Source organism: Lagopus muta, chromosome 3 (assembly GCF_023343835.1).
Source record: "Lagopus muta isolate bLagMut1 chromosome 3, bLagMut1 primary, whole genome shotgun sequence".
Taxonomy (NCBI): domain Eukaryota; kingdom Metazoa; phylum Chordata; class Aves; order Galliformes; family Phasianidae; genus Lagopus; species Lagopus muta.
In genome coordinates, this window is record NC_064435.1 from 59,387,673 (window position 1) to 59,413,679 (window position 26,007).

The 26,007-nt window shown below is 37.8% G+C and overlaps 2 protein-coding genes across 2 annotated transcripts in view; both read right to left on the bottom strand.

Moving 5' to 3' along the window:
* Window positions 1-412: 412 nt before the first annotated feature.
* On the bottom strand, window positions 413-25,857 carry LOC125690643 (uncharacterized). Its single transcript, XM_048939258.1, has 17 exons — window positions 25,752-25,857; window positions 25,314-25,391; window positions 21,952-22,020; window positions 21,610-21,640; window positions 19,925-19,984; window positions 19,401-19,481; window positions 18,539-18,675; window positions 16,914-17,036; window positions 15,524-15,566; window positions 14,295-14,414; window positions 13,369-13,501; window positions 11,980-12,025; window positions 11,632-11,691; window positions 9,725-9,832; window positions 7,932-8,028; window positions 6,746-6,946; window positions 413-4,206 (listed from the first exon to the last, which is right to left on the bottom strand). Exons 2-17 carry the CDS (start codon window positions 25,362-25,364, stop codon window positions 4,127-4,129), a joined length of 1,440 nt encoding a protein of 479 aa, XP_048795215.1. The 5' UTR covers window positions 25,365-25,391; window positions 25,752-25,857; the 3' UTR covers window positions 413-4,126.
* CTNNAL1 (catenin alpha like 1) overlaps window positions 22,204-26,007 on the bottom strand; it is a 596,511-nt gene continuing 592,707 nt past the window's right edge. Inside the window, exon 19 of the mRNA XM_048939247.1 lies at window positions 22,204-22,302. Coding sequence (XP_048795204.1) covers window positions 22,219-22,302 — 84 coding nt within the window. The 3' untranslated portion in view covers window positions 22,204-22,218. The remainder of the gene's footprint in view (window positions 22,303-26,007) is intronic.

Consider the following 26,007-nt stretch of genomic DNA (forward strand, 5'->3'; position numbering starts at 1 on the left):
CATCAGCTACAAGTAAAACAGCACTGAAAGCATTCAGCACGCAAAGTCTCACTTAATTTAATTACCAGAATCTGAGCTCTCTTGGCTCAGACTTCAAATTTGTACTACATACTAGGATTGCTTTCACACTCTTTCTAAGCTCAGCAACTTTAGGTTTTGAGTTGTATCTCATTCTGGCTTCCATCCTTCACTGTTTACCATTTTGGGAAGCAAAGTCTTCACACAATAACGGGGAGATGCTGGGTTATGAGTGTCTCTCTTAGCTCCTGCCACTATGTACTCTGAATCTTTATAGGAAGTGCTAGAGGTCATTTCAAACTTGTTCTATTATGTTTCATTCTACCTGCAGTGACAGAAGGTAGGTGTTAACAAGTATACTAAAAAGAATATTTTCAATGAAACATTAACAATATTGTGCTCCATGAGAATATTTTTAATTATGTTTCTAAAATGAACTTAGGTAGTAACATTTCCTCTCACAAAAAAAACCAAGCAAAAAATAACCCCAGTATTTGCATTTACAAAGTAGAAAAACACTTAGAAGAGTAATTTCAGTGAAGGCAAGGCAGTCACTATTAGCATTTCAGGTTTCACATATAGTACCATGCCTTCAGACATACTGTATGCATTATGTACATTGATACCTAGATCAAATTCACAAGACGGCCTGCTGCTTCAAAAGGGATAACCAATTCATTACTGAGAAAGACAGTCCTAGAAAAAACAGGAAGAAAAACAAGAGGAAACTAGCAATAGAATGAGACATTGGCTTTAAATTGTGCCAGGGTAGGTTCAGGTTGGATATTAGGCAACATTTATTCTCAGAAAGAGTGGTAATGCATCAGAACAGGTTGCCCAGGGAGGTGGCGAAGTCCACCATTCCTGGAGGTGTTCAAGAGAGGTGTACATGTGGCACTGAGTGTCATGGTTTAGTGGGCAGGGTGGGGATGGGTTGGTGGTTGGACTTCTTTTCCAACCTTAAAAGATTCTATTCTATAAGAGCAGAATGTTTCCAGAACTATAACAGAGCTCATTATAACCTATACCTACTAAGCCTTCTGTTGCACAGTCAAAATTTTCCATTTCCTGTCAGTTCACCTGTGAATATCATTCTCTTTTCCAGTTTATACCTTCTAAGAGATGTTCTTCAATTTTGTTAAAGATAATTTCCCCAAAGCTCTCTGATGCCTCAGTAAAATATGGTGAACTAACATAAAGCTGAAAGAAAAATCGATTCCCACTTGGTGTAATTTTTCTTGTGTCTCAGTGGTATTGTAACAATCAATGTATAACATCATATACAGTCAGTAACATTCCTTAAGTATCATTGATACAGTGCCTTTTTTTTTCCTTCTCTTTTAAACCACACAATTCTGGCACAAGTTAGATGTTATCCTTAAAAATAGGTTCTGGAATAGGTATACAGTTCTATTTTTGGAATAGGTATACAGTTTTCTGTTAGTGTGAGAACATACCAAGCCATCACAAAACATAGGCAGACAGAACAAACAAAATAATCTAGCTCTTTTAGAGCCTGTATTTGCACCAGAAAAGAAAGCTTTAAAGGGAGATTAATTGTACAACTGAACGTGCTAGGTTAGACATTCTTTTCAAAAGCATTTCCAGAAGAATACACTCAGTCATTTTTGCATTTGCTATTTTGTCTTTGAGAAGTACTGGCACTCTGCAGCACATCATTCAAACCATTCTATATCAGTGTGCTATGGATTCAGAAGTCTTTCCATTTTCAGCATGTGCTTAATGGACCTGAGGAAAAAGAAATGCTTAAATCCAAGGAATTTCCCCTTAATTTTATTTCCAGTAGGAAGGATTTCACAGCAAGTGAAAAAAGAAGCTATTCCAAAGATGGCCATTTACAATAGCTGAATAGTCTATTATTTTAATTAATAGAATGTTCCACACTATGAAAACAAAAACATGAAGCTGCTATTATTGCAGATACTTCAGGAAATTATTTGTATTCCATGTAAATTCTAAGATGCTTTTACTGATCAAGCACATCTTCATCAAGTAGACATGAACACTGTCCCCATTATAGTGAAAACAAGAGCTACATTTCCACCTCTGTTTCTGATGAGAACATATTTAAAGGCATTCCAGAGATTTTTCATTATTACTTTAAAGCAGTAATTGTTTTGTGTTTTCTTTAACTGTCGATGAACTGTTTTCATTCCTAACTATCCACACACCTTAACTACTGCTTTCTTTGTTACCTTATTTTTCATAGCATCTTGCATTCCAGGATGCGAAGATGTGAAAACACAAAGATGAGGACTCTCAATTTCATCCAGATGTCCAAAAACAGTAAGTTAACATTAAAAAAAGTTAACAATACAAAACATTGCGATCTGGCTCCACCATGTCTGTATCACGCCAGCTTTTGACTGCAATGCTGAAGAATTTTAATTAGAAGCAATGAATGCTACTCAGGAAGCAAAATTGACCCACACAATTTAATTTTTTTAAATTCTTTTCCCCAAACATAAATCTGTAACCATCCAACCATTCTTCTATCACCCTACAAAATTAGTAGCAGCTAACATACAGAATCTCTGTCTATATACAGTAAAAAAAAAACAAAACTATAACTATAGGTTAAAAAAAAAAAGCAAAAAAAACCCTCACTTTAAAAGAGCATGAATTGAAAGACAGTATAAGCCAGCTTTCACTTCATGCTTATAGTGGTAAAATAAGAGAAGACAAAAGATTCTTTCACTACCAAGTCAGCATTTCTTAAGTATAGTCTGGTTACATCTCTTGAAATATATCCGTGAATTTGCAAGCAAGTCAACCTCTGCTGAGTTTGCTAACACTTCCAGTTAACTCCTCTCCAAAAGTTACCTATAACTTTATAGGTTATACCTATAACCTATAACTGCACCTAACTCGGAATTGAACTGACAGCACTGTTTTGTTGTAGTTTTTAATCTTTATCGAAAAACAGGAGACCAATTCATAATCTTTATATGGGAGGATACCTCTAATTTCAATAGCCTTTCAGTATGGCCTTGCAGCCACAGGGGATAATTTGACTGTTTGCTGTAGGATGCATTTGTACTGCTGACTGCTGTAGTGGAAGAGAAGGTTATTAGTAGTCAATACAGATTCATGCTTGACCAATCTGGTACCTTTCTATGATGTAGATGGGCAGATGGGGGAGAGCAGTGGAGAGGAGCACTACAGAGGAGCTGGGTGTCCTGGTGGACAGCAAGCTGGCCATGAGCCAAGCAGTATGTCCTTGTGGTCAAGGAGGCCAATGGGATCCTGAGGTACATGAAAAAGAGCACGGTCAGCAAATCAAGGAAGGCTCTCCTTTCCATCTGCTCTGCCCTGGTGAGGCCACATCTGGAGTATTATACCCAGTTCTGGGTTCTCCAAGAAAGACAGGGAACTTCTGGAGAGAGTCCAGTGGAGAGACACAAAGGTGATGAGGACCTGGAGCATTTCCCTTATGGGAAAGGCTGAGAGACCTGGGACTGTTTAGCCTAGAGAAGAAAAAACTAAGGGGGACCTTATCAACACTTACAAATATCCAAAGGACAGGAGTCAAGTGGGTGGGGCCAGGCTCCTTTCAGTGGTGGCCAGGAACAGAACAAGGGGCAGTGGGCACAAACTGGAACACAGGGAATTCCAAACAAACATGAAGGTGACAGAACACTGGAGAGGTTGTGGAGTCTTTTTCTCTGGAGATATTCAAGACCCATCTGCATGACTTCCTGTGAAACCTATTGTAGGGAACTGCTTTAGTAGACTAGATGACCTCCAGAGGTCTCTTCCAACCTCTACAATTCTGTGATTAACTCTTACAAAGAGCCTTAAGAATCAATAAGAAAAGATCAGACTGCTAATATGCAGTATGTAAGGATATTTAGGAAAATAACGGCTACTCATTTAAAAATAGAGGCCAATGTGAATGGAAACAACATTAAATTTAACTTTTCCATATAGAATAATAAGAATTTCAAAACCAAATTATTAATTAGAAGAACATCATACAGTATTTGAATATAGCAAAATCAGCTACATTGAGTTCATATGAAGCAAAAGAATGACTTAAAACTTACAGAAAGTAAACAGTGCAATATTAACTCTGCTAACTACCATGTCAGTGTGTGCTGCCATTGCTTGGTCTTCTCAGAGTCCCACTTTCAGTCAGGATCTTCACAACGTTTGGAATATCCATTCCTTTGTTAAAGGTAAAGCAAAAAAAAAAAAAAAAAAGGAAAAAGAAACTAAATGTTTTGATAATACAATATTTAAAAGCACAAGTAATAGTAAAACATTTAGACTGATGACATGAGTTTGGAGCCCTTATTAAGTGAGAAATACACTGTTACTAACCAAAATGCACTACATAATTGCCTAGAAACTGTAAACCATATACCTATGAACAGCTGCACTGTTTCAGTTAAGGGTATGTCTATCCTCCTCAAGTCTGTTACTGATTTTCAAAGATAACAATCACAGAATGGTTTGGGTTGGAAGGGACCTTTAAGATCACATAGTTCCAACCCCCTGCTATAGGCAGGGACACCCTCCCTCCACACCAGCTTGCTCAAAGCCCCATCCAGCCTGGCCTTCACTGCTTGCAGGGAGGGGGCATTTACAGCCTTACTGGGCAACCTGTTCCAGTGTCTCACCACTCTCACAGTGATGAATTTCTTCCTAACATCTAATCTAAATCTACCCTCTTACAATTTAAAACTATTTCCCCTTGTCCTGTCACTGCCTCTACGGTTGTTAATTAGGAAGGCATTACCATAAGTACTCTGTTTTATCACTGTACCAGTAAGACAATGGCCTCTCCAGAGCACAAGCAAGAAGTTTATATTGCTCTGATGAAATTGATGGCCATTACTTTGGGGGAGGGAGGAAAGTAGCATAAGAAACACAGGGACAGCTCAAGTGGTAAGAACCACACAGTGATCAGTGGTACAAAACACTAAGGGAAGAATAAGAACAGGGCAAGTATGTCTGAAATCTGGTGGATTGTAAGAAAATTACATTCTCCCAGCCTCAGTTCTTCTTTAGAGCAGGCAATTTCCAAGTCTGCTATGACAGACTTTTCAGTATTGCTTGGTGGCTCTCACACTGTCTGACTCAGGTGACATTTTAATAACCACAGCATCCATAGACCATCCACCTACTGCATGAAGACTACGTTGAAATTGGGTTCTCTATATACTCTAAGTTTAGGAATCTGTTATTTCCTATGTCTTTTGATCCATAATTGCTATTTCCACCCATGCATGATTTTAAAGATCACTTATAACTTCAGTAATCTCTTTTCCAGGTGAAAAGCAGTTCCAGTTTTCTATTGTTTCTTATTTAGAAAATGTTCCCATATCTTGCTGCTTTCTCTAAACCTTTGCAGCTCTACAGTCCTTGATATGATGTAAGGGAAATGGAAGTGCATGTTCTATTCCAGATATATACAGAGCATGTGTATACACAACAACAAAATAATGACTCTCATCTTACTTTTCACTCTTTCCTTAATTCTTTATACTAAGTTTATTCTTCTGATTAGTAAATTGTTATTCCCACTCTCTAATGAGGAGTATTCTAACTTCTTCAGTCAATCAACACTTTAAATGTTTTGAATAATCACAAAATTTTGTCATCCAGATACTCATCCCTTTTTCCAGGTCACTTGAACAGCAAGGAGATTAAGTACAGGACCACAGTTCTACTGGGACCTCCTCATTTGCTATCTGTTTATTTTTTAAAGAATGCAAACACTTCCTTCTTTTCCCATAGCCACTTAGTTCTGTTTGAAGCCTCTGATCTATCAAAAATAGCTATGAAAAGCTCCCTGGAATTCCAAACTGACTATATGAACTGGATAACCTTATCTGACTCCTTTGCGGTCCCATTTCAAACATCTGCAGGAAGTCTATATGGAAGAATTTTCTTCTCCATCTCTAACACTATCACCCTGAGTGGATCATTTATCCAGGTGCTCACTAAATTCCACCCTGCTTTTCTAAATAGTTTCTATTCACCTCTCCAACAGAAGGTGGTATTTTCAAAGACCTCCTAGATCCCTGTACTGCCTCTGCACAAAACAGAGTTAACTTTCTCAGCAGCCCATGTGGTGCTGTGTTTTGGATTTGTAGCTAAAACAATGTTGATAATACGGCAGTGTAATTGCTCTTGCTAAAGACAGCTTTCACAAATGCCAAGGCTTTCCCATTTTCTCTCCACTCACTACACTCCCACTGAGTAGGCTGAGGGCTGGCAAGAGACTGAGAATGGATACAACCAGGACAGCTTCCCCGACCTGGCCATAGTGATATCCCACACCATCCAACATCATGCTCAGCAATAAAAATGGGTGGAGATGAGCTGGGGGATGCTGCTCCTTTCCCCCACCCCCTTCTGTCACTTAAGAAACTGTCCCAAAACACCTACACTGATTTACCAGTTATCACATAGATGAGATTCATTTTTTACCTAATAACAGTATACTTGATTTTAGTTTACTATTTTTTACCCTGAGGATGTTACTGTGCATGAATGAAAAAACAAGTAGAAAAAAAAGTCTATGTTTAATATCTATGTGTAGGGGCAGCCTAAACTGGCTCCTGTAAAAATTAAAAGGGAAAAAGCCTCCCTAGTATCTCAAAGTTCTTTGCCCCATATAATTATTAACGTTTCACAGAGCTAAAATTGTTATGTACATTCTCATACACGTTTGTGTCTTCAAGTATACATGAAATACCTCTGAAAGCTGGATTTGTAGCTGCTATTTTGTGTAGAGTAGCAGTAACTTCCTCAACATTCATATTTCTCACGCTGTTCAAAAATTCAGTGGTGACGTTGTTCTCATATGCTGTGTCCAAAGAGCCAGTTGAAAAGTTTTGCAGTTCATCTTCCTCATTTATTGAGAAGGACTTTTTAGCCGATCGGCTGCTTGAATTGTCTTAAAGAAAAAAAAAAAATACTGTTTTTCAGCTAGAGAAGATTCTGAATGCTCTTCATTACTGTTATCCAAATAAAGCTTTTCAAAACAAACATTTCCAGTCTAGCACAGCAGCATCATCATTAATAAGGCCCGCATTCAACTTCATTAATAACATTTTCACACAACCGAAGAGTCCGAAATGATTTCCATTTACAGCAAATCCTGAAGGAACATAGGTGGCAGGTGGGTGAAAGCTCCTTGTATCATCACTTAGAAAAAGCAACTAAGAGTTCAAATTCTTTCATATTGCAAGTAATTGCAATTTTTGTTATTAGCACTGTATTAACTGAGGTCTCAAAAGTTCAGCTTTACAGAAAACTGCCACTGTATAGAAAAAAAAATGATACAAAATAGATACACTAGTACTCTGGGCATTTTTACCTCCAAATTTAGGACAGTAATTCCAATCATACTATGTGAAAAGTAATAATTTGTTTATATTGAGAAGGAAATCCTCTCACAGAAATCCAAGATTTTTTTTTTAAGGCTTATCAGAAGCACTGAAGTCAGGCAGTGGAAACATGCAAATATTAAACGAAACTTTCCATAACTTTGTTTATGCTACCATCTTGCTTGGACTAGACCTGCATTAAGCCTCTTCTCCACCAAAAACAGAAAAAGATGTACCAAAAAAACCAAACAAAACAAAAGAGCTATACTTTGATAGCCTCTTTAGAAAGAGCTGCTTTTAGGAAAATAAGAACTGATCACACAATTAGAGTAAGATGAATGCTTATTAATAGGCTGCCTTTTCTATATGTCTGTAGAGTGTGAAAAAAAAAAAAAACAACCAAAACTATTAATCTAAATTACTTGGCTTTATCCTGCTTTTAAGCTCTACTTTTAGAGAAGCAGAAAATAAAAGCAGTTTTCTGGAATTTAATCTTAACTAGTGTTCTAATATTTACATTAAAGCAATTTAAGAGTGTTATGCTAACATTACCAGTATCAGAATCACTAATATCTGCTGAAGTCAGCTCAGATTGTTCTGTAGAACGTTCCAATGCTTCTTCTCCATTACATTCATTATCTAAGAGGTCCTACAAGTTTGAAAAAAGTTGTGTTCAGCACTTCATCAAAATAAAACCCTAAAATGACAAAATGCTACACTTTAGTGACCACAAAAACAGATAAGACATCACAAATTTGAAAAACAAAGAAGTTATCTGAAAATAACGTAGCTGGCATTGAACTTCTATGCACACATTTCTCATGGCATTTGTCTATATCTAAAAAACACTATGTATTGCCAATTGTTGCTTATGGAACCAATTCTCAGCCTGCCAGATTAAAAAAGCAAGTATTTTAAACTCCAAAGATTTTAAATAAATAAATAAATAAATAAATAAATAAATAAATAAAATAAATAAATAAATAAATAAATGTCTGTTGAAAGAAGTTCAGGACATGGAAGTGTTTTCTAGGGTCAATTTATTTTATTTTTCTATAGCTATTGGGCTAGAAGTTACTTCAGTTAGAACTTGATTGTTTTGAAGCGTATCAGATTTTGCCCTCTTTACATATGAACATAAAAATCTTCTATGAAAGAACAGCAGGCATAAGATGAATGTAAATTTATTAAGGAAGTTAAAATGAGTAAATAATGAGAATTACATGCATGAAATTCATCTTGGAGAAGTACTGCCTTTTTGAGGCAGCAAGAAAGTAGTAAAGATAGAATATCACAAGGAAAGAAACACTGCAATAGCATTCTGAACTAATTAAGGCTTTTGATGACAAAGCAAAACAACTGCCATACACTTTTTTTTTTTTTTCCTGAATCATATCCTCTCGGATTCTCTACAACTTGTTTGGCTGATACTTATGTGGCATTTTCCTCTTAGCCTCTCCTTTTTAAATAAAGAAGTAGTTATGTAGCTGGAGTACCAGGAGTAGCTGCTGTGGCAAAGGAAAATTTTATTTGACTCTGAAGTTCTATTAGAAAAGTCAAGAGGCAAAAAGGGCATGGTTTCCAATCACAGATATGTTCAATGGATTACCAACAAGAGGACAGTTCCTACCATCCCTCAGTTCCTACCATGTCAGTGTGGAGTCTGAATGTTACAATTTCATGTAATATGAATGGGAGAAACATGGGATACAAATGATTACCACAACAAACTCAGAGAAAAATTCAAGACACCTTCATATTGCGCTTATTTAAAGACAAGTCAGTCAAAAGCAAGAACAGAACAGCAGGAGGGACTGGGTTTCTGATAATAGAGCAAGAAAGAGAACTCAAAAGGAACAGCCTAAGAGTAGGAGCAAACCAAAAATTGTATAAGAAAGAAAACTGATATCAGTAATGTTAGATTATACATTAGTGAATGAAATGCAGGGCAAGGCTGGAAAAGGAAATATAGAACAAGATTGTCAAGGAGGTCAGAAGAGATGAGAAAACCAATGGTTGGGATTAAAAAGGAGTGAATTAGAAGAAAAACTTAGATGCAAGGGAAAGCATGGGAAACATGGGCTAAAATGCATTTTGGCTTCTTCACAAAATATTAATTTTAAAAGCACCTTTGAAGACAAGCACTGAGACTAATCAACTGAAAACCTACAAGTTTATCCTGTCATGACTTCAAAAATTCTTCAAGCATGAAACAGTCAAAATTTTCAATACATCTGCCATGACAATTTTAACTATAAGTAAATTATCTGTAATAACAAAAATGCCTCACATGAATCACATGAATCACATGAATCTATAGATTTGAAGAACCAAAACCTCATTACTTTTTTTGATGCAGCTTGCTGACGATATTCCACCAATGCATCTGTGAGAGTCTGTGTGACTTTTAGGATAAAAGCAGCATCATCTTCATTCAGTATCTCAAAACTTTGCTGGAAAAAAAAAATAAATCACAACTCAAAAATGTTTTCCTTCGAAAGATACAAGTATCAGAACATACAAACAAATCCTGAAAGAACCATTTCATTTTTATATTCCTATTCTCCTGTCAGGTATGGCTGTAGTTACAAGGTAAATAAACTTTCTATTTCCCAGAAACCACAGTGGGAGGGAAGAAATGGGAGACGGTCCTAACAGAAGACTGCAGCAGCTATCAAAGACAATCATTTGAAAAGAAATAACCCTAGAATGTTCCTCGAAAAACATGCAGGAAAATGCTTTCCCTTATGCAGGAAAACCCTTTCCAGGTTTTGATCTCTTCCTGAGCTATTTGCATTTAAATGAATGTATACAATTTCCTCCCTGAGGCCAGATAGATTTTTCCTCACTTAAAAACTATGCAGTAAGAATAATCACTGAAAAAACTGGGAATTATTGCATGATATTGTGGGAATCAAATGTTGTTTCTGCATTAGAATTGGGTATTATTTTTATTTCATAATCTCCGCTATCACAGGTTTTTTTTTTGGGAGTCCTTCTACTTAACTTGGGGAAGATCTGATAGTTTACATCACTTATCCTCTAGACGAACCTTCCCAGGAATGCACACTCTGTATATAGGTGTATATCCGTATATTTTGTCATACACACTGCAAGAATATCCTGCATGAGATCAAACCAGAGAACTAGTCATGGCCTGCCCAAGGAAGCGCCTGAAGATACATCGGAAGGCCTGGCATCATCCCCCAGTGCTCTTTGTTTAATGAAGACTTTAAAGAAAATCACCATATCAGTGCGACAAGGAGAGCACCGAGACAGCTTGGAAACAACAGGATGGCTGCTGACTGACACCAGATAACAAATAAATTAACAAGTAAATAACAAATGTAAACCTTCTGATAAGGTTGTGAACCTGGAGTACCCAGCCAGAAACAGGGAAGGGGGGGAGGCAAAGGGGAGAAAACAGGGTATCAAGGCTGTCATGTTGTGTCCATAGGTGCGCTCCTGTTTGCGGGACTGCCGCCATTGCAATCGTGAATAAATTCTGCTTTTATCAGAGATACCGTCCTGACAAAAATTATTTGGATATTTCCAACAATATGAAGAACAAGTCCAGAAGAATCATTACAGAAGAAGATTAAAGCAAAAATCGATAGAAACAGATAATGCAGTCTGTGAAGACAGGACTGTAAATGCTAACACTGAACAGTTTGCAGTCGCAATCCCAACAATTCTCCCCCTGTTGTCAGAGGACAATCGTGCTAAGAAAGAAGATGCACTACTAGAAAGGTACAATCTTTACAGTTTTGCTTTTAAAAGGGAAACGTGTATAGATATACAGACACACATAGGTACACACACGATAAATACTGCTTGAATTGTCACACAGTAGTTGACTCACACTAACTACTGTTAAAGATACACATTAAGTTCTTCGTGATGCTTTTAACAAAATCACCATTTCCACCACTTACCACTCCTGATACGAATGTGTAAACAACACACATTTTTGACAACTCAGAACTCAGCTGTTCTGCCAACTATTTTACAACCTGAAGAAATGGAATTTATTTATTTTTATTTTCTAAGTGAAACCACATTTCATCCCTTGAAAACAGCTTCTTCCCTTTGTTCGTATCTCAAATATTTTAGTAGCACTAATTACCAACCAACTACTAGATAAGATCTTGATATTGACTAATTGCTAATCAAAATGAGTAATTTTTGAGCACTCAGCAATTCTGTGAGTTTTTCAAAAATGACATTGCAAGGCTTAAGATGTAATGCTTACCAGGTAACTCAGCAGTTCTTCCTGACTAGTGAATTCTTCAGCAGCTGCCGCAGATGCTTGCTGTTTAACATAAACAACATCTATTAGGTGCACTATTTAGAACTGAAATAATAATTATTATGGTTATTCTAGATGCTTGCTCTAATTTGTGTGTGCTTGTACAGAAAAATGTGTTTTCACAACAAAACCTGAAAAAATATTTTTAAAGTTTACATAGTAACTCATGGGTAATTTGTTGTTGATAATATTATTAATTTGAATAAGCAAAAGCAAACAACATTGCCATATATTAATTATTATCCCAACTATGTGTAAACTGGAACAATCCATTAATGAAAAAATATTCACCTCAACTTCCTCGTTTTCTTCTTGCAGTTGTATATTGGTCTCACATCTTTGGATAGAAAACATATGCTGTTTCTTTTATTATATTAAATAATACACACAAACACTCACATGCACACACACACAGACTCTCCACATGGTTGATCTATCAAGCAATTGATAATCAGTTTAAATTATTGACACACTACACTTTGAAAGATGTCTCTGAAAGGTTATCATTCCCTTGCAGACATTTCAGGAGGCCCAGATATCACTATAAAGACTTAAAAAAAATATATAGATAGAGATATAGAGATATAGAGATATAGAGATAGATCATTTTATAGAAATACTGGGCATACAAAGACTGATCTGGCTTAAATTTATTAACCCATATTTGCATGATTCTGCAATTACAGCCTTCCAAGATCATGATCTCCCAGGATACCCATTGGTGCCTGGTGAAACCCAGGTGTGAATGTCTGAGATATTATTAGCTCTCTGTATGGTAACTGTTGAGTCACAGCCTGAACCACTGATTGAGCACCTGGGGAAAGGACCCAGTCAGCCCTGGGAGCACAGGTGAAGGCAATTCAGCTGTGTGACTGGAAAGGATGGAGCCTGGCTGCACCTCTCTTAGGCCTCATTTAAGGGCTGACTGCTGTGGGAGCTCTTTCTGGAGATCTCCCCTTAGTGAAGCTTTCTTCTGTGAACCTGAACTCTTCTAATATGGGGGAGCAATCTTTTTCCCTTCTTTTATAGCACCTCTCTGTTGTGCTGGTCCTTCCATCATCACACCTTTGTTGTAATGCTTTTCCTGTGATATTGATCTGTCCGTTCCTTGCTACACTCCTTATTTCTGCTGTTTTTACAAACTAATTTACTCTCCAGATTAAGAGCTACTACGGTCCTTTCAAAACCTGACAAACATGAAGATTCAAAAACATGGACTTGAATTTGTTAATTAATTCTTTTCCTTAATGTCTGCCCCAGAGCAAAGCAAGAGTCCTATAGAAGGACATTTTTCCTTTTACTGTGTAACAATAAATAAGCAGAAGGTGCCAGCTCTTCATGGCTGATAGATATGCAACCAGTTTAAAGTTAGGAAACAGAGGGGATTTTTAAATCACAAGGGGAATGTTCTTTAATTTGTAAAACAAGTTTGTGTATTAAGAATAACACCTTGAAAAGTAATCACATCTAGAGGAAATATGAGGTAAATTTACATATTTTCTATTGATAAGTGAAGCTTACAGCCATGTGCACACTTTCAGAAGACGTGCATTCTACTACATTAGCACCCACTCATTCTTCACAGAACACTCCATGCAAATCCACTGTAGACAGTCATCATCTAGAGCATTTCCCTTCAAGTAATTTAAGGAGTTCAGGATTTATCTGATTTTGTTTTACTTTTCAGAACTGCTGCCTTCTTCGGTGAGGTTGCCTTTAGTGCTTTCAACAGCCGTGTTAGTTCCAACCTTCTCATCTGGTATTGTCTGTTCTTTCTGACATTGTTCCTGCTCCTCTTGAACATTCTTTTCTTCTAACAGCAATAAAAAACTGTATATTTAGTAACAGTTTTCCAAAATTCTAACTTAAATATTCCTTGCTTGGATTTTTTTTTTAAAAGCAATATTAATGAAATCTGAAGGTATAAATAATCTAAAGAAATAAAATCAAAACCAGAACCTAAATATCAAATACTTGTGCTTTGTGGCTGAACCAAGTCTATAATTCTGACCAGAAATATTAGGAATGAAAATAAATAAAATGCATTTAGATGGTAGCCCACTTCCCCCTCTGACATTAAGTTTACAACAAGCAGTAACTTCTGACATGGCAGGACTTCTTCCATTATATGGCATTCGCTAATTTTAACACTTAATTCTGTTGTTTTAAAAAAAATATGTATTAGTCAGACATTTTACATGATCAAATATATACATATCTATTTTACTTTCTTATGCCCTAAACAGTCTGGCCTGCAGCTTGTCCCAGTTTTTTTTGTTTTTTTTTTAATCCCGACACTGAAGAATGTTCAGTATGTTCAAAAAAGAACCTGGGCCCCTTGCTCCAAAAATAAAGTAAAAACAGTTAAAAGTTCTGCTTATGAATTCTGTTTCTGTTCTAACATAACCAGCTACAGCAATTTTAAGTAAACCTGGACAGTTTTCTTCACTAGGATTATTCTTTCTGCCTGCCAGACCTCAAACCCCACACGCTGTGTAAATACAACATCTACAGCAGAGCATTGCTATTAAAACCATAAACAAGTACATACCAAGTAAATTCATGCAGTGGTACAAGTTTAAAAAACAAAACCACTGTTCTCTGACCTTGAATCGGATCTGGCAATTTTCCATCCTTATTTTTACAGTCCATTCCTTCTTCATTACTAATTGATGTATCCACATGCTGAACTTTAGCCTTTGACGGGCTATCATCTGCATTAGGATCTAAATAAACATGCTTGAAATGTAGCAAGATGGACTTGATATAAGTTAAAAGAAAATTATTTATAGTAGTTCTGAAAGTTCACCTGAACTGTAACCAGCACTATTTCTGTGTATTACTAGCTATAAATACAAATAAGTTTGTATGCATTATTATGTGACAACATATAAGATACTAACTAAAAGCTTTAACTATTTTATACCCAGGCTATAACTACACACAGATCTCTTTCTTAAAAGAACTAAATACTATAAAACATAGTAGAATTCTATACCAGGTGCAAAATTAGACTCATTAACTGAAAGGATTCTGAGTAGGATTTAACTTATTTCAAAGCTCTTATCTAGATTTGAAATGGATAACTTTCCTCTTTAGAGTACGACACTGCTGAGATCATGATAGAAATAATCTCCACATTACTTCCATATTTTACGATACAGTTTACATATTAATATGCATTAAGATTAGTACATTCGTTTTAATCCAAGTCTCCAAGCAAGTCCAAAAAACCAGAGTTGTGTAACAATTCTTATCCATTTCCTTGAACAGCACACAACTGCACTGTCTGTCCACCCTTGTTGTGGACAGTTGTAAAATACTAAACTGAGTGGAGAAGTCTCACAGACACCACGTTCCTACAGCTTCCTGAGCACCAATGGCTGGTAGAACTGAAGGCTTTCTTCCACAGGTAAGAGACTTACACTTGGCTTTTTGGACTGCTTGGTAAACGTACACATTGAGCTCCAGCCTACTCCTTCTGCCTAGTTCCCCAAAAAGCCTGTAAGTAGCTACTACAATTGTTACCAGGTAAAAATGTATATATGTTTCTGCAAAATGAGGAAGACTTTTTAGTTTTGTGGATGAGGGGGAGAATGGAAAGGAGAGAGAATGCTGACATAAATAACAGGTCTCTCTAGTGGCTCATGGAGGAAAAAAAAAGCTGTTCATCTAACAAATTTTCAGTACAATAGACCTTACAAAACACAGCTAACAACATTTCACATAAGCTCATTCTGACCAAACCTTTCGACCCACCCTGAAATAAAGCTGTTTCAGAACAAGTTTACCCAAGTCAGAAATGTACGGGTTACATCCCAGTGAACACACTTACATTCTTGCCATCTTTTCCTGATTACTGGAGCTTCTATAACAACCTAAAAATACAAATAATATTGCAAATTATAAATTAAAATAATATCTAATAAAGTAGATATTATAATTATTACAAATAAGACCCAGTTACGTTGGATATTTTGCAGATTAAATCTTATGTATTGCATTAAATAGTTACTTTGTATTGGTTTGACCAGTAACATTAAACACAACAGTGTAAAACACTGAGTAGACATTCAAATAAAATATAAAATAGCTGGATTATGAAAGATCAAATCAAATAAAAATATCAAATACCAAATTAATAACAGGTTATGCACTCATACTTCAAACTTCCTTAAACCAACGATGAACTTGTTATGGATGCAATTCAACTGTTCTGTTTTTAATGTGGGTTTTTTTTTTTCAGAGACAATCTACAGCATATCTGTATTATATATAACTCTATATCCATCAGGAAAAATCTGAAAATAAACATATACATGTATATTATTTCCACAATCATGCCGGAGAAGTATTAATCACATTATGTCGGTTTGCTTGCAAACAATAATATCCTGTGTGCAAACTAATTCCATATGTAAGAATCTACAACTTTGCCAGAAGCCAGACCTTGCATAATTTAACAAGATTTTGGTCCTGTACAAAGACAATACTTCTTAGCATTGTTAGCTCTTGCCAAGAAGCACTGCTTAACAAGGATGCTGTTGACAGACACTGAAACCAGTACGAATTTAAGGCATAGCATAAAGACTGATAAGCATCTGAATCAAGTTTTTTTAAAACTTTATTGTGGTATAAACAACAACTGAAAGCAATATGAGGACATCTTCATAAGAACATGATTCTAACAGGACTGCCTCACAACAGTTTACACTCATGGTTCTCCTACGAGCACCATGCCATTGCTGAGAACCTCAAACACACCTGCAAACTTCCACTCCTTACTCACTTTTTAAAACCTGATTCTTTTGTCAACTGCCACAGGATGCTAACAAAGCAGAAACTCATTTGTGAAAATATAAAAAGCAGTTTCCTAGCAACAATGAAACAAGTTATTTTGCACATGCAATTGGGAATTGATTACATATCAATATAGATTTAGATATTCTGGATGTTGTGCTCCACACAGCTGTGTTTCTGTAGGCTCAGGTAGTTCAAATATTCTTTCAAACAAGAGAAATACTTATGATGAGAATGACCAGTAGAAAATTGCATCCAGGATACTCTCAAAAGTAATATTAAGAAGATAAAAGTACTTCTAATAAATGTTAAAAGGAATTTTAAAAAGTTTTCCTACCGTGCCAAGCATATCCACCCACTATAAAAGAAATAATTTTCAGTTTATTTATTACTGTATACATTCTGAAATTCTTAAAGAAATGTACCTTTAATTGTTTTCTTCCTTCCTTCTTCTCAATTGTTAATGCAACTTGCCTAACTTTTCTGTTCAGTTCAGAGCCTTTACCCTTAACTTCATCAGATTCTGCTATCTCAGGATAATGCTGTTTCTAGATAAATAAGGAAATGGAAATCATGACGTCACACTTTATCCCATGCAACTTTTTCAAGCTTTGCAACAGCTAATGCTCATGGGAGAAAAATCAATTTGTGTGCATACAAAACAGAAAGTATTAAAATGTTTAAGTACATAATTGCAGAAAAATTGGGAGGACCAAGGCCAAATCTGCTCAAAGCAGGCTCAACACTCAAATCTGAACTGGTTGCACAGAGCTTTGTCCATTTGCTCTTGAAAAGCACTGGAGACAGAGATTCCATGATTTTTCTGGTCTGTTTGCTCCGATATGTTTGACTGTCCTTGTAGTGAAAATCTTATGTCAGGCAGGAAATTTCCCTGCTTGAATTCACATTCCTGCCACGCATCTCCACAAAGGGCTTGATTCTGTCTTATTAACAACCTCCTATGAGGTACTGAAGGACCAGATTCTCCTGTAGCTTTTTTTTCTCCAATCAGAACAAATCCAACTACCTCATCTTCTCCTCAAAGGAGGACTGCTTCTCATCTTGGCAGCCCTCCACTTGCTCAACCTCATCAGTAACTTTCTTGTTTGTAGGAGCACAAACTGTATTCTAGATACACCCTAAGAGATTACAAGAAAAGGGAAATAATCACTTCCCTTCATCTACTGGCTGTGCCCTTGTTAGCAACACTGAGTTCACTGTTAACATCCATTGATGCCAAGGTACACTACTTAGTCATCTACAGATGGCCAAGGCCACAAGGACCTCTAGTTCTTATTCAGAACTAGCCTGTCCCACTAAGGCTAATCCAGCCCAGGTATGAATTAAATATTATCCTTGCTGAAGCATTACTACTATGTTTTATAGTGTTTAAGAATATAACATAGATGCAGTAAGCTTCAGAACTGAAGGAAAACAGTTCAAAGCTAACAAGAAATACAAGAGCTAATTGCATGAAAACCATCAACACAAGTCTCACTGAGCATATCCAGCTGAGTTAATGAACAAGACCAGCATGATGTATAAGAAGATCATCATTGCAGAACCAGTGCAATATGTCTCATAACATTAGCTTCTGAAAGATGGAACAATTTCTTCATTGGTCCAGTTCTTTAAAATACATTTTAATATTTATAATATTAAATTAAATATTATTATATTATTATATTATATAAATTTATAATATTAAATCACACTAAATTAAATATTATTAATTAAAAATCTAGTTGTAGTCAATTACAGTGATGGATCTTGTTATTGGTGTTGCTGGCCAAACAAAATAAAATGAGCTGACAATTCAGTGTCAGCAACTCCCAGGCATACATATTGTTGATGAGCTGAATTCTAAATCAATTTTTTAGAACATAAACTAATTTGCATGCTTACAGCATAAATACATAAAAGCTTTTATAAGAAAATAACAGCCTAAAAACACGTTTTTTTAATTAAAAGATACAATTTCCAATTTCTCTAGTTAAACAAAACAAAATCTACAACGACAAAACAAAAGTATTTTAAAGTAAAATCTTACCAGGTATGCCAGTCTGTGCTTGGAGCCACAAACATGCATGAACATGTTGCTCAGTCCTGTTTTACAGTGGCACAGTTGACACTCATAGAGAAAAGGAAAATTATCTTTTGATCGATATTCAATTATATAATTAAGTCCTGCGTTGATTTATTAGGAAAAAAAAAAGAAAGAAAGTTTGGAATGGTGATGTTTTTTGAAACAATGTGTTCTATATTTTGGAGCTTAAGAAGCAAATAATCAGTGCTAGCTACAAAAGAGATACTAAAGGAAACTGTCAATACTGCATGTCAAACACATGAATTTAGATTTTCAAAACTACAAGTTATTCTATCTTCTGGCTGTCTTATCTTCCAGACTTTTTCAACATCAAAGACATAAAATGTCTTTAAGATGCCTTATGTTTACCACACAGAACTTGACACAATGAAAAAAAAATAAATTAATAGAAACATAACAAAAAAAAAAAAAAAAAAAAAAAAAAGGACTCAGAAAGGAATCTATTTCTCTGTACATTTTAATATATGCCCCTGTAGTTATTTTTCCTGTCCATTCCATTCTCCCCTACCTCCTCAGGACGAGCCACTACATCAGAAAAAAAACAGAAAGAAACTGACTTAAATGAGTTTTACTATCATACACCCTTAGGTTGTTTCTAGACCACGGAAACATTCCACGTTAAATCCAGTAATGCAATAATGCTGTCACTAAGATGAGTCCCTGTCATACCATACCACTTTGCATCAATGTACACTCAGAAAAACTAGATAATGTATAATAAAGGCTTACATTTAAAAAAAGAGCCCAATATTCTTCAAAGATAAACATCATACAACCAAGCAATTACACTATTGAAAACTCTCACCAAGTGCAGGTTCTGAATCTTTACATGTATTAAGCTGTTCTTCCAAGGTCTGTCCATGATACCTTTCTGGCTTAGCTTGCACTGTAAGATAAAATTGCTTTCATGTAATCTCACATTACAAACTCACCAGTCAGTCTTCATAGTCTCAAGTCAGGTCACAAAACTCCAAAATGAAATGAAGTCCTCACTCCAACCTCTGGCCTAGAGAACACCTGCTAAGTAATTCACACGTAAATGAATCCCTGCTTATAATGGGCTCTACATCACAAATCAAGTCAGCTATCAAGTAACATAACCCTGAAGTCCTATTTGCACTTCCTATAATATCGAGCTTGCAAGTATTGTTCTAAGTGTTATCATAAAATGCACTGCAGATCAGAAATAGAATTGATAGAAATGAACTCCAAATGACCTTCTGTGGTTCAGACAGCTGTACCTCAAAACATTTTCTTTTGCCTATTTCTTTTTTTTGTTTTTTTGGCGGGGGATGGTGGTAGGTATAGAAGGGCATTAAGCATTCTTACCGTAACCAGGAAGTTTCAGAGGTGCTTTCACTCGGTCCCCTGTACCACTCGCAGTTTTAACTAAAACACAAACCAAAACTAAACTAAAAAACCCACAAGTGAAAATTACAATGCGATGTTTTTAGCAAAAAAAAAAAAAAGAAAAAAGAAAAAAAAGACAATACAGATTTATACCAAACAACAGCACGTGTCTTTATTAACACAATGAAGCAGGCAGAGGAAGACCATCTCAATCATTAGATATTTCACAGCACAGGGATAAGCACATACCAGAAAATTAAATTCTTAGAGAGTGGCTTGAATTGTAAGTAATTTTGGCCGTAATTTAATTTACATAGAAGGCAATCTGCAACAAGGGAAAAGTCTGACTGATTCTCTGCAATGCAAATATCTCTTATTTTATAATTAACAAGCTTCAAGTCATAAATTTCAGGTCTTCTTAATCTAATACATCACAGCTGTTCGGTTTAAGTCCACTGAACTTGAGACAATTAAACCTCTTGCCTCTCAGAGTACTTGATTCAGCCCATAGCCATCCTACCTTTTTAAAAGCTCTGCAGCTATCTCCTCCCCAGCCAGATATTTTTTCTGTCTGCATATGGCACCTGATAGGAGCTGCAGAACCTTAGGAAAACTACAATAAAGCAACAAACTCGTAATACGAGTTGTGCACTGTACAAAGCTGTAAATATATTTTGGTGCATCACAGAGTAGCAGAACATCTATAGCTAGGCCCTCGTTCCTAGTGGAACTAGACCAGCACATAAAAAACTGGAAAAGCTTTAATGATAAATTAAACCTATTAAAGTCCTTTGCTTCAGCTAATTATTAAGATCATAAAATCATAGAATGGTTTGGTTTGGAAGAGGCCATTAAGATCACCCAGTTCAAACCCCCTGCTATAGGCAGGGACACCTCCCTTTAGACCAGGCTGCTCAGAGCCGCATCCAATGCTTCCAGGGAGGAGGCATCCACAACCTCTCCAGGCAACCTGTTTCAGTGTCTCACCACCCTCACAGTAAAGAACTTCATCCTGATATCTAGTTTAAATCTGCCCTCTTCCAGCTTAAAATAATTTCCCCTTGTCCAGTCACTACCTGCCCTTATAAGAAGTCCGTCCCCAGCTTTCCTGTATGCCTTTTCAGGTACTAGCAGGCTACTATAAGCTCCCCCTGGAGCCTTCTCTTCTTTAGGCTGAAGAGCCCCATCTCTCCCAGCCTGTCCTTGTAGGATAGGTGCCCCATGCCTTTTCATCATCTTCATGGCCCTCCTCTGGACCTGCTCCATGTCCTTTTAGCGTTGAGGGCCCAGAACTGGACACAGCACTGAGGAGTTAATAAGCTGTTTTATAAACCAAATAAAAAGTGTGCGTTGAGCAGGTACATGGTTTGGGAAGCATGATTTTTTCAAATATATTCTAAATCTTGAAGATCTCAAATTCTCTGATGTTTCTCAAAAATTAATGTAGGGGACCGTCAGTACTGCAGCCAATTAATCTTAATAAACTTATTTCGTATTTTTTTTTTTCCTGTAGGATTATACAGTTAAATCACTAAAGAACACAAGATAGGTCTCAAAGCACAAATCTCGAGAAAGTCTTTTTTTCCTTTTTGTTCCTCTAAATTGAGACAGGCTGAAAGGAACATCTGTAAATAAAATAGGAAGTAAAAAAATCTTGCACTTACCAATGCCATGAGCCTTCAGGGCTTCTTCAACCTAAGTCATCAACCACCAATGAAGGAAAAAGTCACTCGTGATTCAAAAAATAGCAATGTTGAAGTTTCATTGTTAATAAAAGAAGTTAGATTAACACTAATACTGTAGATTACCTCAAGAAAATTGTATTATATTCAAAAAAAGATAACTAGGCAAAAATAAGTACATTATTTAAATATTTCCATTCTGGACTTATTAACAGTCCTATATTCTCCAACATTCCATTGGAGATTGGAGATTTCAAAGCCGTATTCTACTGTCAAGTAAATCTAGAAAATCTGACAGAAGGTGCAGTGAAGAACTGGCCTTACCTTCTTGTGCTTGAATCCAAGGAAGTGAGTCTGCAAGTTTAATGCGGAAGCACACCAGATTTTGCAAATCTAGGTTAAAGAGCAGAAGTATTTCTAGCACTGCACATAAGCCAGCAGAAAAAAAAAAATAATGCTTTAGAACAAAAACACAAGTTCAAGGCTCTTAAATTGCCAGAAACTTTCAATCCATCTGTTGCATCTACAACTTCCTAACACTTAGCTCCTGACATGCCTATGACTCTTCATATTCCTGCTCCCTGAATCCTTTTAAAAGGATAGTTCTGTGTTCCTGATCTTCACTGAGCTGGCAAAAAAGTGACACAAGAGTAAACCAAAGTTGACTGCTTTATTGTAGAAAATCACCAGGTTTTCTGGGTCACACTACAGGGCGACTGTAAATGAGCAAAGAATTGAGTTGGGCTTGAGGAAAGGCAGGAGCCAAAGCACCTGAGAGATGTGGGTATGTGGCTTAACACTCAAAGTCTGGTGATTACAGTGACAGGGTGAGGCCTGGGGTGAAACCAGAAGAGCAACCACACCTCTATATCAATCACTCCTACATTTCTTTAATTAACAACACAATAAGATTAATTAATGTCCTTCAGCATAGGATATGTGACCCAATCCCAACTCCTAGCATAAATCTAGTCCCTTTGGCAACAGTTTGTTGAGATGAGATGCTCTGTTTTCTCGAGCGGAATGATGGGTCCGACTGTGGAATATGGCCCAGACAGAGCCTGCTGAAGAAGGGGAGAGGTTGTGCAGGACTGGAGAATAGGTCAGGGTGTAGGTCCTGTAGCTGCCCTCTGATTGATAACAAGAACTGTCCCTTGCCATGCAGGTTGGATAAGGCTGTAAGCTATGCCTCTGTTACACCATTCCCTCCAACTGCCTCCATTTACCTTATCTATGCCTAACGACGTACAGCCCGGTACTCAAGTCAAGGGCCTGAGTTATGACCAGAAGTTATCAAGGAAAAGTGAAGTGCCACCTCTGGCAAAAACATGGCAACCATAAAACCCTGTGATAATTAACCTAGGAACAATCCTTCACATTTTAGGGAACTGAAAATGGGGTATTAAGGAACCAATGGAAGTTGAACCAAAGGAAGAATGGAAGTTCTCCACTTTTCAGCAAAGTCAACCCCTGCTTATATCTCATGTATGCAACGGCTTCCTCAGAATTTGATAAATTGCTTTGGTGCACTTGATCTGTGTCAGTGAAGTGCACCATAGTCAGTGTCTTTTTGCTGGGTACAACAAACCAGAGAATGGGGTGGGAAACTCACTCATTCTTCTTTCCCCATTCGCAGGCACATCTCTTTCAGCAAGGACTTGCACTTCTGTTACTTTGCAGATGATACCCAGGTGAATTGTTAATACAGCTTAATTAATTAATGTCTAGCCTTAAGATATTTAGCATTAATGCAGCTAGTGTATTTATCAATAGCACTCCTGAATCTGCTTAATACATTGCCTGTATAAGCTATCAACCACTCAACTTTGCAAATCTGTTCCAGTAAAAACCCCTGAGAGGTTTTAACAGGCATTTGCTGTTTACTGACTCTGGTCAGGGCAGTACATGATCCTTTGGACAAAAATGATTGACCAAGTCTGGGATTAAGATTGGGCCTAGCTGCATCCAGACTCCTCTCAGAGAAGGAACTTAAAAAGCAAAGGGGGACCTTTCTGAGACTTATGACGCAACAGAAGAGCTTCCCCAACTAGCCAAGCATCATATATTTGTTTATATACCTGTCCTCTTAAGCACAGAAATCTATTTTGGAAAGGCAACTCCTATTACACCTCCTTGAACATCATTAATAGCAATAACTGATTTTAAACTAAGAAATGATGCTTGCGTTAATGTGTTCTGTATTTGTAGAACACGTAGCAGCAAGACCTCACAGTTATTGTTACTTGAGATTCTGAAGTTCATATCAGTCTCTGAAAATATCAACTGTTCAAGTTTGGAAAAATAGTGCAACCTTTAAACTTGTAAGCTTGTAAGGATCACATAAATTGAACAATATGGAAAACACACAGAAAATGCAGGAACATTAAAAAGTGCTACTCAGGAAATCTGATGTGGGTTACAAATGGAAATACTTCATAACTGAGTAGAAGAGAGGCAAACCAGCAACCTAGCACTGCCAGAAGCCAGAGTGAACACAGCTATTGTTTTCACTGGTATTTGCAAAGAGTAGAGCTGGCACGGGAATTGAAAATCCCTTGTCTGATTTGAATTCAAACCAACAAACCTCAGCAAGTTTTTTCAAGATACTAAGAAACGGCAAATACATTTGTAACAAGGAAAGATAACAGCAAGATAACCTGCATCACCAAGCTTTAGCTAGAAGCTAAAGACACTTTAGTCTCTCATTTACTGCCAGACCCCATGTACTACGTGCACTCCTAGCAGGACATCATTACAGAATCACAGAATATCCTCAGATGGAAGGGACGTGTAAGGATCATTGCGTCCATCTCCTGGCTCCACACAGGAACAGATTAGGTTGTGGATGCCCCATCCCTGGAGGTGTTCAAGCCAGATTGGATGGGGCACTGGGCAGCCTGGTCTAGTATTAAATGGGGAGGTTGGTGGCCCTGTCTGTGGCAGGGAGGTTGGAGATTCATGATTCCTGAGGTCCCTTCCAACCCTGGCCATTCTGTGATTCTGTGATTCTGTGAACACTCAAAACTCAAGCCTTATGTCTGAGAGTGATGTCCAAACGCTCCTTGAACTCCAGCAGCCTGGGACTGTGCCCACTGCCCTGGGCAGCCTGTTCCATGCCCACCACCCTCTGGTGAAGAACCTTTTACTAAGGCCTAAACTGACCCCCTGATGCAGCTTCATGCCATTCCCTTGGGTTCTGTCATTGGTCAGCTATAGATCTCCTCCTCAAAAACGAGTTCACCACATAAACAGGAAATACTACGGGGGGTCAGTTTCAGGAAGCCCATTGCTAGCAGCAAGTAAACACAAGAAACGTGGGCACTGCAATGCAGCACTGTTCTGAAGACCCCACCAGTTGTACTAAATCACTGATCTACGCTGATTTTCACCAGGCAATGCGTGCCAGCCTTCAGCCAATGACTGTGTACTAGCATCAAGACGTTTCCTTCCAAGAGAGGAAGTAAGTGAGGAAAGAAGTATCCGTTTCAAAACATGGTCAAAGATTTCGAAGAAGAAAAATAAACAAACACAACCTACTGGTTCTGCACCAATTTTGTTCAAGATTACAAAAAAAAAAATAAAAAAAATAGGAAACAGAACTCAGCACACTGCATACCCTGTTCGGTTCAATTTTGCCTAGCACAGTTACATGGCATTCATTACAGTTCTCAGCGAGCAATACTTACATTGCAGTAGAAAGGGTTCACCTGCTTCTTTACCTCCGCCTCGAGATCCATAGCTGCCCTTTAGGTGACACAGGAGCTCTGGGAAGACCACAGAAAGACGGCAAGCTGTTATTTCAGCGCCAGGAAACCATCCGCTCCGCGCATCCGAGCCTTACGCATATTCCAATTTTAACTCGTTCTCAGCGGCATTAAGCCCCTAAACCTCCGGCCTAACGGCGGTATTTTTAGCTCGAATGCCACGGAAAGAAGCAGTTCTTCCCCTGAAGCTTCCTTTGAGCGGCACAAAGCCCCCAGAAGGTCACGCGCGCCCCCGAAGCAGAACAAAGCCGAACTACTTCCCACGTCCCCACGTTCCTCGAGGCCGAGAGGCGGCTCCAGAGCTCGAGAGGTCTCGGCCACGCTTCCTGGTGGGGACGGTGCCCGGGACCCCGGTCTTACCGCCCGCCCGACGGCGCCTGCAACCGGTGCGGCGCGGCCGCCTCCTCCCGCGGGGCCGCTCGCGCTCAGGCGGCGGCGGGGCCCCGGCTCACCGCCTCCCCCGGCGACCGCTGGGAGCGCTGCTGAACGGCCGCCGGGCGCTGTCGGAGGTAAAGCCCGGCCAGGGGCCGAGCCCCAGCGTGGCGTGAGGCGTGAGGGGCTGGGGTGTAGCCGGGTTGCGAGCCCCTCGGCGCCTTGCGGCAGCGCCGCGCTCTCC

Coding starts and splice junctions, on each gene's coding strand:
- LOC125690643 (XM_048939258.1), bottom strand. CDS start 25,364: ATGGATCTCGAGGCGGAGGTAAAGAAGCAGGTGAACCCTTTCTACTGC. Junction 19,985..21,609: donor CCTGAAGGCTCATGGCATTG/GTAAGTGCAAGA, acceptor TTTGTGTTTTAG/TTAAAACTGCGAGTGGTACA. Junction 14,415..15,523: donor CAGGAAAAGATGGCAAGAAT/GTAAGTGTGTTC, acceptor ATGTTTATTTAG/ATCCTAATGCAGATGATAGC.